Consider the following 16203-nt stretch of genomic DNA (forward strand, 5'->3'; position numbering starts at 1 on the left):
TTTGCGATTGTGCGTGTGTACATCTACACTGGCTCTTTGTAAAGGGGGTTCATTAACTAATGGATAACTGGCTTGTTCTTGTTGTAGCATGGATGTACAGCAGTACATGACTGACTACAGCTTGGACTCTTCACACAGATGTCAAGCTGGTTGGATTTGTGACATAATTATGATACAGCTTGTACATAAATGTACCATTATGAAGAATAAGGCTGACCTAAAGCCCTTTAGAATCATTCTCCAGCTCAATAATCTAACCTTCATTATACTTACACATTCTACATTTGCCACATTTATTACCTTGTTTTTGCAATGTACAGCAGCAGAAAGGCCCCAAACCTCAGACATTAATCCTCCCTCCCCTGACTCATTGTTCAAGGTGATACCTGATCTACTTTGATTGGATAGTTGAGAGCCTGTGGATATCTCAAAAGCTGATACCCATCCAGTCACATCAGATCAATGAATGAGTAGGCTGGATGTGTTGAAAAAGGACATGTAAAGGTTAGACAATTTGACAAGCGAGCAGGGAGTAGCAACACAGGGAAACACACACACACGAGTGTCCACCAAAGAAAATGTTCCTCTGCATTTTCCCATAATTCCCATTCTGCTGTCCTTCCTCCCAGGGCAGCAAGGAGCAGCAGTCAGCCACATCAACGGGGGCCAGGAACATGGGTGGAAGAGAAATCTGTTGAGTATGTTTTTATATTGAGTTTGTTTTCTGTGGAGGGAGGCATTGGGGAAAACAAACAACAACAAGCAGAGAGAACTGGCTGCGGCAGTCATCCCCACATGCTGACTAATACTCTACGTGCCCCTGCAAATTCCACCTCGGGGTCAAATAAAGTGTTTGAATTGAGTTATACCACATTTAAACCTTAGCTTTTAACCTGTTCTACTGTGTTGTATGACACAGATTTTTCCAACCTTTCTTTTAAGGATTCTTTTGGCTTCTTAGGCCCATCCATACTCTCCTTTGTGAATCTTTTCCTGATTTCTTTAAACATGCTATTATTCAGCCTTCCGTTGCTGCTTCACCTAACTGCAGCTTTTAACGATTCTCTTCACCTTAGTAGGCGTCAGAATTGGGTAGGTATAACTGGGCCTCCCCTTGGCTGGCTTGCCACCTATTTGAGAGTTTTCCAGAGGCTATCGATAATTACGTCTCCTATATTGCTCTGTTGACTTGTAGTGTGGCCCAGGGTTCAATCCTTGGTCATATTTGTTCTTCCTGTACAGTACATGCGTCCCAAAGGTTTCTTAATTAGTGTTTTTCTTATTATGAGGACGATACTTCACTTTCATACCGAACAACATTAGTAATCTCTGTACCTTTCAGCTATCAAGGACTGGATGCCATATGACAATGTACAAAACAGAAGTCCTTATTATAGAACTTGAGAGCATTTCAGATAAAGTAGAGCAGTGTGTCAGTCCTTTTGAAGCAACTGTTTAGTGAGCCTCAAGAAACCGTGAACAACTACACGTTAACTTTGAGGTGAGGTGGAAAGAAAGTGGTCCCATCCTGTTTCTTCTTCAACTGAGAAACATGAACACAAAATAAAAATGTGTATCATGCTTTCAAGACCTGGCAAAAATATCATATTTTTGTCTTCAATCTTGCATTATGATATTTTGCAAAGCACTGTTCACAACCCTGAGCAACTCTGGTAGTAATGTACTACATCACAGCAACATCACAACAAATCACTGGTAATTTGAAACCACATTAGGGTGGATGTCTGTGTAAATTATGCCTTGATGAGGCTGTGTGTTAGAGGTTAGGATTAGGCTTCTGTGAGGGTGGTTAGGTGTCCTGGATGATGCCTGTGTGAGACGGGGTCCTTAGGGGTCCTTGCTGACCACCTCGAGGATGAGAGGGGACACATCTGGCTGGATGTCCTGGATCTGGAGCACCTGCTTGGTGTACTCCTCATTCATAGTCCTCATCTCTGTCAGACAGGCCATCACCTTGGGATACAACAGACTGGATACACACACACACACACACACACACACAGTAAATAATTAAATATTGACTGTAAGTCGACTCACTAGTGATCTATAAATGTGATTCCATGACTCAAGTCTACAGTTCTCATGTAGGGGGGACCCACCCCATCAGGTTTTGAGTGACAGACTCACTGTTTGTCCGGCCCCTTTCTCTTCGAGTCAATGTGAGTCTTCAGTGTGAAGGCAACTCTTTCCTGGAGCGAATCGATAAGATCGCGGTTTTTCACGCCCACACGATCTGCCAATCACAACGCAGCTTTTCCACACAGTGTTGAGGCATTTACACAACTGCAGCTGATTCAGAGCTACGGTCATCATTACTGCCTGCAATGAACTTTCACCCTGGAGTGCTTCCAACCCTTAGTTGTGTGTGTATGAGTGAGGGTATGAGTGTGGGGAAAGGGCTCTTCCCTTCAGCCATTGGTTGACTTTCTGCATTCTTTCTATTTTCACTATTTCTTTCCCCCCCTGATCACCCCTCCTTTTAGAGAAGCCCATTTGTCCTCCTCGTCCTTCTCATTCTCTCTCCCCTGCCGTGTTTTACCTGGAGAGAAGAGGGCGATGGCCTTCATGAGGACATACTCCACTTCCTGCAGCCCCAGGCTCTTCAGTGTGTAGTGGAAGCGCATGAGAGGGTCCAGCAGGTGGCGTTGGAAACCAGCTACAGAGAGGCAGAAGGAGAGAGAAATAGAGAAGGATTGAAAACAGAAGAGATAAGGTGGGAGGTAAACGTGTTTGTGGGGGCCTACTGTCTGTAACCCTAAAGACAGTAGGCTGTTGGAGTAAGAGAATGACTCATTTTAAGATGCAAAAAAGGTACAATTCTACAATTGTGTGGCTTTGATTCTCTCTCCTGATAGCGCCACAAAGCTGTTTCTGACACCTACAGATTACCCAGATAAGCATTGGAACCTGTGAGCTGTCAGACCAAGTTGTCACTAGAGTTCTCCATGACTCACAGAGAACAATGGAACATAAAATTCTCATTTGTATTCTTACTTTCTCCTTTATACATATGCTACTAAGTAAAATATAACCTGGTACAGTGTATTACTGACTATAGAACAGGCTGTATATACTTCTAATGGAGAACAGAGGCCAGTACAGTAAGCCGTGTTCAGCCACAATCTGGACTGGAGAAGCTTTCCTACTTTAAGTTACTTACTGAAAATCTGATAAACTTTTTGTAGTCATTCTGATCAACCAACAGACTGAATTCTTTAAAATCCAAATGAAATCTTAGCAGGCAGGCATACAACGGACTGGTTAAACCACATTGTGACAGGCACACACAAGTGGGCAGGAAACCATTTCAGATACATGAACACACAAACACATTCAGGAGAAAGCTAGGTAAACCTCCACTGATTCATAAAGAACTGTCTCAGTTTGAACACCAGGACACACATTAAATCTATAATAGATGTCATGGCAGATACAGTGGCCTATAATTTGAATTGAAAACATAGAAACAACTAGTCTTTCTCTGCTTCTCTGATTTACTCCCCCACCCCCAGGTAGGCTCTTGATACCTAATGACCTTGCATTTCATCTCCCAGCTACACTACCACTCCACGAGCTCCTCAATTCCCTCCTCCTTCACATTTTCTCTTCCTCTTTCTTGTGGTTTCTTCTCTGCCCTCCCCTCTTCCACAATCTGCAGTATGTAAGGGCCAAAATTACATCATTCATTCCATATTCAACAGACAACTGTGCCGTTACATCTGCACCGTGTTGCTGCTTTTTCTATAGACACAATAAGTCTATAGAGAAAGTATATTGCTATACTTTGTACATTTACGATAGTCAAAAAATGTATCTCGATTCATCAAGTCACAGCATTGGCGCTCTATGCTGGATGTATGCTATGCATGATTTAAATGTGATCGTATCTCATGTCGAAACTTTTGTGGGTAGGCTGTATGAGAGTGTGTGTGTGTAAGGGTATGCATGTCCTTTTGCGTGTCTCACCTCTGACAGCGTCATCCATGCAGTAGGTGAGTGGCCCACACTCCCACATACCGGTCCTGGAGTTGAACAGCATGTTGAACCGGATCTGACTCATCTCAAACGTAGCTCCTTTCAACAGAGAGATCTGGTCCTCAATCACCAAAGCCCTACCATACACACACAGTGTAAAGACCATGACAGGGCCATGACAGGGACGGGGTTAGGAATCACACCTGCACACACGAACCTGAAGGACGGGAGTCCTTTAGCAAAGCTGATGATGTTTTGGATCATGTAGGTCGTGAGGTCGGCCACGTGAGGCAGTGTGCTAAACATGGTGGTCTTCTCTGATCCAACCCCTGCCCCCTTATCCTCCCCACCAATCAGCATGAAAGGGGATGACAAAGAGGAAGAGGAGGAGGTCGGGGAAGAGGAGGAGGTTAGGGAGGGGGAGGAGCTGTCGGAGGCTGATTCATCTCCACTCCTGCAGTAGCCTTTCTGAGGAATGATTGCCTGGCTTGCGGACTGGTTGTATGGGAACATGGGGTTGAGGTTTCTGTCAATAGGCTGAAATGAACACAGAGAGACATATGCCTTTATTTGGCTGTAGGTAGGAAGTTGCACGCACAAACAAACACACAAACACGTTCTGATGCACACATACTCTAAACCCGTTGAAGCGGGAGAAGGTGATGTCGAAGGTGTTGTGATGGGCTGTGACCAGTTCCTGTATGGTGGCTTCCTGTTGGGGTGTGAGAAGGACAGGAGCCCTGCCCAGCCTCTTCCTTTTGATGCCACTCCTCCTCTTCTCCACCGCCTCATCAGACATAATCACTACGGTAACAAAGACAAGAACCAGGTCACCTCGGAAACGTCATGACACGATGGCATGATCAATGACTTTGAATACCAGTGGGTGTGTGTGTGTTTCTCAGGACCCACTCACATTCTTTGAGCATGCCTATGGCCTGGCACTTGCGGAGTCTGCAGGCTTGGCACTGCCTGCGGTTGTTCTTGGTGATGACACACTTTTTCTGGAGGGGGCAGCGCAATGGCATGATGCGCTTCATACTTCGCCTGAGACACACGTTATAGACACATCACACACATGGACGGGGGCAGGCGAAGAAAGCACATCTCTGCCTGCAGCTATGAAAGGGACTTTGAGCAGGCAATACTACTTTTTAACTTGTTTCAACAGGTTGTGTTCGTTGTGCTTGGTTATATGAGGTGGTTAGTTAAGGCGGTTGTGTATGTGGATGTTGTATATTATTGTCTGTCAGACGCAAACAGTGGTTAGACAGGATAAGAGAAACTTACTTCTGAACAGACTTTATTTAATCATGCAAAATATGTTGCTAGCATGTCGCTGTGTTGTCTTCTATGATGTGGAGTTAGCTGAGGTTCGGAAAGAGAAAAAAGCACACCACAACTCCCATCGGCCACCTCGACTATGCACCTATCACTTACACACCTGAGACTCATCAACTAATCCACTGTATCACTAAGGCTAGTCAATAGCCATCAATAAATACAACCTCACTGTACTAGCCACTCATGCACCATACTCTTGCTTGGTAAACCTCAAGCTTCGTCTTACTCACAACACTCCTACAGTATCTAGCTGAATTCTATCTGTTGTTGAATCCTGGCTAAATACCCTGGACCCCTCTACAACTGATGTCTCATAACTGCCCGACAGTGCCTCGGATCTCAGGAAAAGGCACAGTCTTCCACTATACCACTCTCCCAGAGGAAGGCACACTCTTCTACCTCACTACACTTTCTCACAACAAGAAGGTCCTGGGTGAAATTCCCACTTCGGGCACTATTTAGTGATCTCCCAGGACTTTCTGTGTGGAGTTTGCTCTCCTGCTCACGTCCCTGGCCAGGAATGAGGTGAGCTCTTGGACTTGACCCCCCAGTCGCCTTGGAGGCCGGCCTATATGGCTGATCACTCCTCCTGGCTGCACTCGGAGGAAGGAAACAGGATGGGAAAACGCTGAGAATTTGTTTTACCTGTTGTCACTCGAACATGTGCGTGTGTTGGTGTCGCCACTCCCTGCACGCGTGTGTTGTCAGTTGCATGACAATTAAAGGTTTCCTCTTCTAAAGAAGAGCCTTCCCTACACTTCCCTACACAACGCCACTCTTTGTTCCATACCACGCCACTCTCTTCTCCATACCACTCGGAAAATGGAGGCCACACACAAATACATCTCTCCAAGGAAAAACAAAACTGCTCCATGAGAATGGCACTACCCTCCTCATAACACGTCAGCTACTTCTTTCAGCTCCATAGCTGTCTCAGTGGCAACTAGTTCCCCTCCACTGACCACCAGATACAGAGATCCTCTCCTCCAGTACCGAAGATCCATGCCTACATTCCCGTTTTTCGGGGATTGGTATAGCTCCAAAAAAGCCCTGTCGAAACTCTAGGACTCATCCACCACACATAAACTTAAACTTTATTTATTTATATAGCGCATTTCATACCAGAAGGATCCACAATGTGCTTCACACAAAGTCTTCTGCCTATGTCACTTTCACTGATTGGGGGAAAAACACACATTCAGTTGGTGTGGTTTTTGAATTTCTACTGTCTCTTTCTGTACTTGTGTAAACAATTGTATACATTATGAGTGTTCCTCTTAATGTTCAATGTCCCTACGGTTACATGTTCCTCTTACCATACACAGGTTGTTCTTATTACCACCACAATCACAAGTGATGTTTGTGCCTTGTTTTTTTCTGTACTCAGAAGTCCGAAAGAGGTTGGCAGCAGGGACCCAGACCATGCAGTATGGTGGATGAAGTATGAGAAACAGGGAGAAAATATGTCTGTGGGGGAGGAGGGGGGCCAGTATGCATGCATGCAAGGGTGTTTCAAACTCACCTAAAGAAACCTTTGCAGCCTTCACAGGTCATGGCATTGAAGTGGTAGCCGGTGGCCTGGTCACCACACACCTGGCAGATCTTAGACTCTTCTTCTTCTTCCTCCTCCTCCTCCTCTTCCTCCTCCTCCTCTGCTGTGCTCTGACAGGGGGTCTGTTTACTAAAGTTGCCCTTACTCATCCTGACCTGTGGGGAACAAACCACCATACACCACACCCTCATGTTAGGGGCAATTACAAAGACAACAATTTCCTCCTTCTGTATGTGTGAGTATGACCAATAGAAACACAGGAACAAAACAGCCAGCAAGTCAAACACAATCTCTTTATCTCATAAAGAGATTTCATTGTTTGAAAAAAACAATTCTTAAGAGAATTGAACCAAAGCGAGAAAAATCTGAATAGTGACAAAAATTAGTTGTTTTTAAATGACGTCTGTCTTAAGCATTAAGAATAATGCTTGGGACACAGCAATAAGTTGTAAAGTAGTAACGTTTAGAACACTTTTGCATATACTATGCATGCAATGACTGACTGAAGTCTGCAAGTCAGACATCACTCTTGACTATCTTTTCTGGTGATGCTCTGCCAGGCCTGCTTAAGAACTGCTTAAGAACCTCTTGGCCAACTAACCTGTCCGTCCTGTTTTATGGGTTAAACTGTGATTTGCATCTTGCACTCTAGTAGCCTCTGAATTTATGTTCATGAAGTCTTCTGCGCACAGTACTTAGTCATTGACACATCCACACCTTCTGAAGAGTGTAGAATGGGAATTGTGTTTCTTGCTCATGCAATTAATTCAGAAGCCAGAGAAAGAACCCCCACCCAAGATGTGGGTGGAATAATTGCCAGTGATGAACTGGCTGGTACTAGCACCAGAGCTCTCTGAACTTGCACCAGGTTCTAACTGGTGTAAAAGTGGCATATAAGTGGCTCAGAATCAGAATTACTTTGGTGAGCAGGTGCATGCTGTAAACAAGAATCTTTAAAAAGCGTACAGCAGTCCTTAAATATAGTGGGTTACACTACAATACAGTTGTCCAACAGTTCAAACTTCGCGGTTGTGTTAGGATAAATTAACGCATTAATGCGTTAATTTAACGTAACTTTACCAAAAATCCATATGGATGCGCAGTAGCCTATGTCTAACCGAACTGCAAAAGGTTTGGTAGCCTATATGCCAATCGTCAATTGCTACGGTTGTTATCCGATTTCAAGGTCAGAAATTCTGTTCTATAGGCCTAATAGTATTTAAAAATATATATTCTTTCAGATATATTATTTCAAAATAATATTCAGACATATCCTGCGGCTTATAAAAAGCGTTTTAAAGAAGGCCTATCACATGTTGAGTGGCAGTAGGCCTACCTTCAGAGTTAGGCTATAGGACTTAATCACATCATCAGCATTTTACACTGTAAGAACAAACCAGTGTGTACAAAACACGCGGGAAGAGTTCTAGGCTAATCCTATATTTTAGTGCCTCCTATGCCGCAATCAGTAAAAGTCGCGGTGGGGCAAAGTACAGGCCCAACAGTAGCCTAGCTTACACACACTAACCACACTAGCCTATAACACGTAGGTTAATCCAGGTTGAATCAAGTAGCTACAGTACTGCTAATAGCCCATGGTGGTCTCCTTATATTTCTATCAAAGTTGATGTAGCCTATACGTGTTCATGTTCTATAAAGATGAAGCAATATTGTTCCAATAGTAATTCAGGTAACGGGATAAGGACCGAAAACACATTATAGGTTGGTCCCCTGAAGGTTGTCACTAAAAGGTTCTGCAAAGGTTAGCATTGATACAGAGGAAAGGTCCTATAATGGTTCCCTAAACGTTCCCAAAACGTCCTGAAAGGCCCCGAAATAACGTCCTCCTACCCTTTAAAGAACTCCACATTGAGACCAATATGGGACGTTCTGGGAACGTTATAAGGCGACGTCCTTTACACCAACGGGAACGTTCTGGGAACGTTCTTGGGACGTACAATTTCTAGCTGGGTAGCCTATATGTATACATACTAAAATAACAAAATGTCATGATGGCTGATTTTCGGCTTTAACAAAGACTCAAATTGCAGGCATACAGGCAGTGCTCCATGATGACTGAAGTTGAACAAAGGGCAAAACAATGTTGGACTAGTGTTTATAAACTCTAGTCTGACATGTTGGTTTAGGGGTATTGCGATCTGTTACTTCCTCTAACTGCCAACCCATCATCAGACATCTGCAGGTTACTAACCTGCATTCAGCGAAAGCAGAAGTTCCAAAGATCTGGGAGATTTATGAACTTTGCTTCAAATGCTCTTTAATCTTTCTGTGTTCTGTGATATAGTTTAACAAATGAACAGGATTCTACCACAAATATGCCTACTTTTGTATAGCTATAACAATCCACTCAAGAACATAGAACAGCGCACCTGTTGTGGTGGTGGAGAAACGAATCGACGACGAATTAAAGTGCTTCGAAGTAAAGGATCTAAACATTGTTTCTTTGCACGGAAACACGCAAACACGGAAACGTATCCTACCTGCACCTGCTACTTTGGCCAATTACTCTGTAGTTTAAAGTTTTGCTACTTACAGTCTGGCTAGTTGAACTGCTTTCACAATGTCTAGAATCTCAAGTAACAAATACGCACTAACACTTACATTGCCGTTCGCAGGTCCTCGATGAGTTTCCCGTATTACGTAACTAACTACAATTGTCTAATTGTTGGAAGCTGCCCAAAATGTTGAACCTATTTTCCCATTATATTTGATCGCACAATTCTCTCTGTCTAACGCGCCCATATCACTTCCTGGTGACGGTTCCCTGACAGTGTTCAGAAGGTGGAGGAATGTTTTAACTGATGTTTATCTATCAGCAGGGGTGTCATTTAATGTGCATTTATATTTTGTCCTCTGCACGTTAATATGGGGTCAGAGAAGATTACATACCGATCGCCTTACCTAATATGGAGGACCAAACCTGCCATATTTACAAATGAATGAATGAATGTCCACATCCATGCAGGTCACCAAGCCTTTCACCTTCTCTGAGCTTTCCTTTTATACATGGTACATAAACATGGCATAGGCTACAGGCTAATTAGGCAACTTGTTGCTCCAACAACCGTCGCAACAGCATCCCATTCCCAACATAACGTGGCAATGTTTGGCTTTTGTTGCCGTAGTCTTTGTAAAATACGTGCTGTGGGGCATACAACTCCATGTAGGACTGCTACATTTCATCTTCGATGATTAACTTTGTGTCGTCAATCTTCACAAATTTCTCTTCTGCTTGATTGGGGCGATGACAGATCGTCTATCTCGCTCTTACACACAGGACAAAAATGTTGGTTTGACAATCAACAATCAGGATTTTTTATTTTTAAATGTTTACATTTTGAGAATTGATCGGATATCGTTTTTATCGGGGTAAACACATGGTTGGCCGGTCAGCGTAGTGAAGTTGGGTGTTAAGTAATAGCCCACAACTAACGTAGTCAATTCTTTATAACATGTTTGTTTATCCAAATATCATATGGTAAATTAAATTCACCCCCCCCCTAGGCGAGCTTTCGCGAGCTTCACTCCCCCCCCCAGGCGAGTTTACACGGCTGTTTGCGCGTCAATGATGCTTCACTCCGTTAACCTGCGCCTCGTCCGTTACTGTATACAGTAGCTTGGCTACTTGTTTGGCGTTGCCTTTTCAGCGTGAGATATACAATGTGTGGCGTGAGAAATGGTTGAAATGCGTGTCACAAGGCGAAACCGAGAGAATTGGCAGCTCTGTAACACACCATTGTCTTAACGTGCTACATTATTAACATCCAACACATAAACAAGAAGCCCACAGAATAAATGTTATTCTCAATTTAATCCCATGTGCTACATCAACCCTGTAACATCAAGGGGAGACTTAAACTCCTCCCCGACTTTGAGCAGGAGCTCTCAGTAGGATCTTCTATTTCCCCTCTCTTTTGGCTTCTCTCTCCTGTTCCTCCTGCTGCTGAACCTGGCAGAGCATCTCCTCCAGGAGACTTCGAGAAGCTCGGTCCGAGGGGGAGGGGGGTCGTGGGGTTCCCAGTGGGCCAAGAGGGGCTCCGGAGCAGTCGGAGGCTCCGTGGATGATTTGGTGGGCTGCCTGCAGGTGTCTGCGCTGGCTCTGACGCACTAGCGGGAGAAGAGGATGGTGCAACAAGGGATGGAGGGTGGGAGGGAGAAAAAAAAAAGGGCACAGTTTGAAAGGGTTTGATTCTAGTACAGAGAGGAGGGTAAGAAATAAAGGACTGACTGCGTTGGATTTGATTCTAACGTGTCATCTGTGAGACTAGGGTCTAGTATGACGGGTGGATGTGGGGATACTTCTGCTCCTTTTGTTTCACCTCGATCCATAACGCTCGTCTTTTGGACTTCAGGGATAAGGAAGCTGTACACCAGCTCTGCTACTATCTCTTCTGACTGGAGATTGCTCCTGCTATACACACACACATTTTCATTATCAGCGGTAACACAGTAGTATAATATCACCTACCACCTGAACTATGCAACCAACCTTATATAGGGCATTCACATATGCACCGGCGCATCACAGGGATTTCACGACTATATTGTACATCAGTATTTTACTGTCTATCTCTTCCAAGCCAGAATAAAGCTTTTTGAGTGGTCAATCTTACATGTCCTCCAGAGCATGGGCAATGTTGTTGACCTCCTGGGCCTGCCTGCGGATCTCCTCCCTGGCCTGCTCGTCAGCTGTCTGCTCCAGGGTCCCCAGGATAATGTCTTCCAGGTACAGGTCCACCGTCTCCTGATGTACCCTTACCACCTGGGGGGGGGGGGGGGGGGGGGAGGGGCAGCACTTTAACCTCTCTGGATCTCGCACACTGACACAAACAAATGTAAACGAGCACAGACGCATACCTGTCTAAATATCTCGTCCTCCTCCCGTCGTCTGCGCTCCTCCACCTGTCTCCGCCCACTTTCCTCAGCTTCGCGGAGGCGGCGGTCCCTCTCAGCTAATAGCGTGAAGGCGTGGATCCTGCGCTCCTCTTGCAGGCGAATCAGCTCCTTTGAGAGGAAGTCCAGCATGTCCACTAGTTCCGCCCCTGCAACGCCGGCTTGGTAACCCTCCACCACGGACGCCTGGTGGGGACATTCAGACACATCAGGTGCTGCGGAGTGACTTGTGTCCTCAAATGTGTGTCTACGTGTCTCACCGTGTGTGTGTGCGCGTCCCTCTGCCTCTGCATGGCTAGTGTGAGCTGCATGTCTGCTTTCTGCAGCTCCTGTTCCTCTCTCTGCAGGGCGTGAGTCGTCCTCAGCTCCTGAATCAACTCCAGACGCTTCTCCTTCCCCTCAAACATCTGACACACACACACACACACACACACAGAGCTCACATGAAGCAAACCAAAACGAACAAGGTACCGAACGTCGTTGGTGTACCGATGACAGACACACACACACACACACACACACAACCTGGTTCTGAATGCTTCTCCCCCTCAGCAGTTTCTGCAGGAAGATGACAGCCAGCTCTCTCTCCTCATCCCCCTACCGAAACATCACAGGAACGCATCACAGACCACCACCCTTTTCAAACTGTGTTAGTAATACTATTAGAGAACAAAGTGTGAATGTGTGTACGTGCGTGTGCATGCATAAGTGAGTAAGTATGGCTGTACATGAGGGGGCTCATCCACCACTGGGGTCTCCGGTCTGGGTGCAGGCTTCTCGGTCTTGAAGAGAAAACGAAGAGGCTTCTTCTCCTCCACCCTTCCCTTCTTCTCCTTCAGAGCCTGAAGGAGTGAGACCAAAGGTCATCTAGTGTGTGTACAGTGTGTGTGTGTATGTCTGTGTGTGTGCGTACGCACTACCTGGTGTGTCTTCATTAACTCCATCTCTCTGCGTGCCGAGCATTTTAGAAAGCCCTTGCTGGTTTTGGGTTTGGGAGCTTTCACTCTTGGCTCCATCACAGACACAGGAAGTCCTGCCTCCAGCTCCACCAGACCTTTGATTGACAGTCAAGAAGCACAGTAATATTTCCCTATTCTCACAATAACAAAACTGCCGCAACATTATCATCATCATCATCAGTTAGTTAATGTATACAATATTTGGTAGACAGAACAGATCTATTCGTAGATTATTCCAAACTATCTAGTCACACTAGTGTGTGAGGAGTTTGGGTTAGTGAGCGGTTTTATTAGTTTAACAGCTGCTCAACCAACTATGTGGCCTCACTCTGAATAAAGTGACCTGCTTCCAACCTTCGTAGGTGTCATGGTAGCGGCTCCTGACCACGTGAGATTGGTAGGGACGGTCAAGAAACAGGCCCATACGTGACAGAGGTGCGTATGTCTGGGACGAGTAGTCTGTGTAATCCCTGATGATGTCACGGCACTCCAGCTTCCCCTCCACATTCCTCCTCTTTGCAGTCAGCTTCCTTAATGCTGCAGGGGGGAGTGCGCAGGGAACAACAGGCTTATGAATCTCAAACTCCAACCCCATATGTTCCTATAAATTGCCAGCCCATCCCCTTTAGTTTCAGGCGGAACTATCTCGATTGAGGCAGATGTGCAGTGACTGGGCATGTTGCTGAAGCGTGGGGAGAGGACAGCTTTTATGACGCACACAGGACGTAGTGGTTGTGTATCTTCTGTAGGTGCGCTTGCTTGTCCGCCTGGAGCTGGGAGTACTTCAGGTCCAGCCTCTGCACCTTGGTCTCCTCCTGCGATTCCTCCCTCTGTTGCAGGAGCTCCATCAGCAGGGCTAGACGCGCCTCCTGCAGCCTGGGGAAGGTGAGGGAGAGAACCACATCCTTACCACACACTGTACACATGTATTTGACATCCTGTACTCCTTTACGTCGTGCCTCCTTCCCTCACTTCTGTATCTCGTCCTCCCTGAAGGCCCACTCCTTCCTCTCCATCTGGTCCATCATCCTCCTCCTCTTGTCCAGCTGGCCCAGGTCGTTCAGGGGGGGCAGCGTGGCCTCCCAGGCCCTCTTGGCCCGTGCTCGCTCGATCATCTCCACCTCTGCCAAGCCCGCCGGTAGACCCCGCCCTGGAAGAAGGGAACAGTGAGAGGAGGTGAGAGAGACAGAGTACTGAGGCAATATATTGTGTGGGAGAGAGACACAGAGACAGAGATAGAGAAAGAGACGGATATTGTACCCCAGGTCAGTGTGGCCAGAGTCAGCAGCTCTGGGGGGGCAGTTCCAGGTCGTACCACATACTCAGGAGTATAGGGGTCCGTTTGGGCCTCACTGTCCCTGTAGTCAGTCTGCACCCCCACCGTGCGCTGGACTGGTGTGACTGGCCTCTCGGTACCCTTCTCCTCAGCTGAGTAGGATTTAGCTCTGGGAGGGGAAGGAATGTACATGGTGCCAAACACTGAACACTGATATATATAATGAAAAGCATACAGTAGTCCATGAAATAGTACAGCAAGGCTAGTATGGTAAGACTGACAGCTGCAAAACAGACAGACGTGACACTGTGGTGACCTTTCTATTCGCTTACTTTGGTAGAGCAAACACCACATCTGATGGGACTTGCTGGGAGAACGGGATCAGTGGGCTGGGGGGTAGAATGTTTGTGAGAGAGAGAAACCATATTAGCAAATAGTTCAGCGGGCACCTGTGGTGCTTTGGTAATCTTACAATGTATGTGAGCAGTGATTACCATTCCAAAGGCATCTGGAACACACATCAGACAGCCACTGCACACTCACAGAAACCTCTAAAAACCAGACTAAAACCAACAACCTGTCATACTTTATGACGTCAACTACGAGGGTTGCTGTATGTGTGGATCATTAGCCATGACCACACTTCCTTAGCAACCAAGAGCATGAGGGCTATGTTGCTCTCTAGAGGTCCCTCTGACCCTTCACCACACCAACCGTTTAAAGAACTTCCAGCGTTCTGCACCCGTTACACTGCCATGCTCACTCCCCCTGGCATGGAGATGACCACCTGGGAGGGTTCTGTACACACACAAACAGACAACAAAAAGTGAGGGTGTTAGGAGTGTGTGTGTGTGTGTTCGGGTGGGGTGGGGGTGGGGGGTTACCCAGCCAGCTGCTGCAGTGTCTCCTTGCGTCGCTCTGTGTGCCCTCTCCAGCGGCGGTCGATAAAGGGAGGCACGGGGTCAGTGGTGTCCAGACACAGTGCATAGCGTGGGTAGTGCGGTAGGTGGCTGAACATTGACCCAAATTCGGGAACTCTTCTCTAAGCAAGCAGGCAGGGAACAGAAACGGAGGCAGAAAGCCAGGCCGGGAGATGGATACAGAGAGAGACACAAAGAAAGATAAGGTCACTAGGTAATCATTAGGCTAACTATGTTTCATGTGTGCTTTTTTTTACGCCAACTCTATGGGCTAAATGAGGAGGAATTGTCAGCAAAGCATACAGAAAGCAATTCTCATTTGACTAAATATAGGTCAATAATAAGTAGCATATGAATTCATATTAAATTCACCCTACCTTCATAACATTTACCAGAGAGTAATTGATTGTGATATGTCGTCCAATGAAGAACCATTTCAAAAACGTAATGTGCATACTGTACATTACTTGGAAGTGAATGGGTAGAGCAGTCAAAGATGAACAGATATGTCAGGAATGTCTACCTGGTTGTGCTGATCACTGAACTAATTGGAGGCTGAAGGAGAAACATGCTCTGCATCCCAAACATACCTTTTCTTTTTACTTTGTAGTACCTACTGCAGCTGCTCTTACAATGTATGTACTGTTGCATGCAGTATGCACACAATTGGGATATTCTACTTTGTCATATCATTGTGCCTTAAACTTTGACCCTCTTGCTTATACATCCACCACAGTCCATAGCGTCAAATTTAAATATTACATGTTTTACTTTGGAGATACAAAAAAATCTGGAGCTGACCATAGAAACCCGGCCATGGGTCGTACACTACACTGCACACATTCTAAACAGAATTCTTCTAGAATTTCTATAAGTACTAGTAGCTTGCTTTCCTGTTGTTTGACAAGCTAAAATGACTTACCACACGATCCACAGACGCATGTGCCTTGAAACTCGCCCTTGCATGATCGATTTCTCCAGAAACTGTGTACACGGGGTCTGTAGAAACAACCACATTTACGTTGTATATTTAACGCTGGCTATTTGGTTTAGCTATCACTACTGTACAGCTACTGTACAGTACTAGGCTAGTAGCACTAGCGTTGTCAGCGTTGTGCAGTGTATGCAACTTACCATACAGGTAGTCGTGCACACGCTGTTGTCTAAAACCTGTATTTCCTTCATTTTGTTTATGAAAGGTGCGAGTAACAGAAAAACTCATTTTCTAGCTAATCTTATACC

The 16203-nt window shown here is 45.7% G+C and overlaps 2 protein-coding genes across 4 annotated transcripts; both read right to left on the reverse strand.

The window, feature by feature from the left end:
• Positions 1–43: 43 nt before the first annotated feature.
• nr1i2 (nuclear receptor subfamily 1, group I, member 2) lies at positions 44–9666 on the reverse strand. 3 transcript variants are annotated; one of them, XM_067259832.1, is made up of 9 exons: positions 9509–9666; positions 6863–7047; positions 4913–5043; positions 4631–4800; positions 4214–4533; positions 3988–4133; positions 2561–2677; positions 2149–2254; positions 44–1990 (listed from the first exon to the last, which is right to left on the reverse strand). In XM_067259832.1, exons 2-9 carry the CDS (start codon positions 7039–7041, stop codon positions 1849–1851), a joined length of 1311 nt encoding a protein of 436 aa, XP_067115933.1. In that variant the 5' UTR covers positions 7042–7047; positions 9509–9666; the 3' UTR covers positions 44–1848. The 3 variants fall into 3 exon arrangements, with proteins under 3 accessions (XP_067115933.1, XP_067115941.1, XP_067115948.1); XM_067259840.1 differs by having other exon boundaries at positions 3988–4095; positions 4200–4533; XM_067259847.1 differs by having other exon boundaries at positions 1893–1990; positions 2121–2254.
• A 1058-nt stretch (positions 9667–10724) lies between these two features.
• Positions 10725–16202, reverse strand: cfap91 (cilia and flagella associated protein 91). The gene is made up of 17 exons (XM_067259956.1): positions 16096–16202; positions 15884–15960; positions 14926–15083; positions 14756–14839; positions 14374–14430; positions 14026–14210; positions 13738–13915; positions 13484–13641; positions 13120–13302; positions 12727–12860; positions 12535–12648; positions 12332–12403; positions 12067–12213; positions 11771–11992; positions 11527–11675; positions 11233–11324; positions 10725–11020 (listed from the first exon to the last, which is right to left on the reverse strand). Exons 1-17 carry the CDS (start codon positions 16181–16183, stop codon positions 10812–10814), a joined length of 2307 nt encoding a protein of 768 aa, XP_067116057.1. The 5' UTR covers positions 16184–16202; the 3' UTR covers positions 10725–10811.
• Position 16203: the final 1 nt, after the last annotated feature.

This window comes from Osmerus mordax, chromosome 2, assembly GCF_038355195.1.
Source record: "Osmerus mordax isolate fOsmMor3 chromosome 2, fOsmMor3.pri, whole genome shotgun sequence".
NCBI lineage: Eukaryota > Metazoa > Chordata > Actinopteri > Osmeriformes > Osmeridae > Osmerus > Osmerus mordax.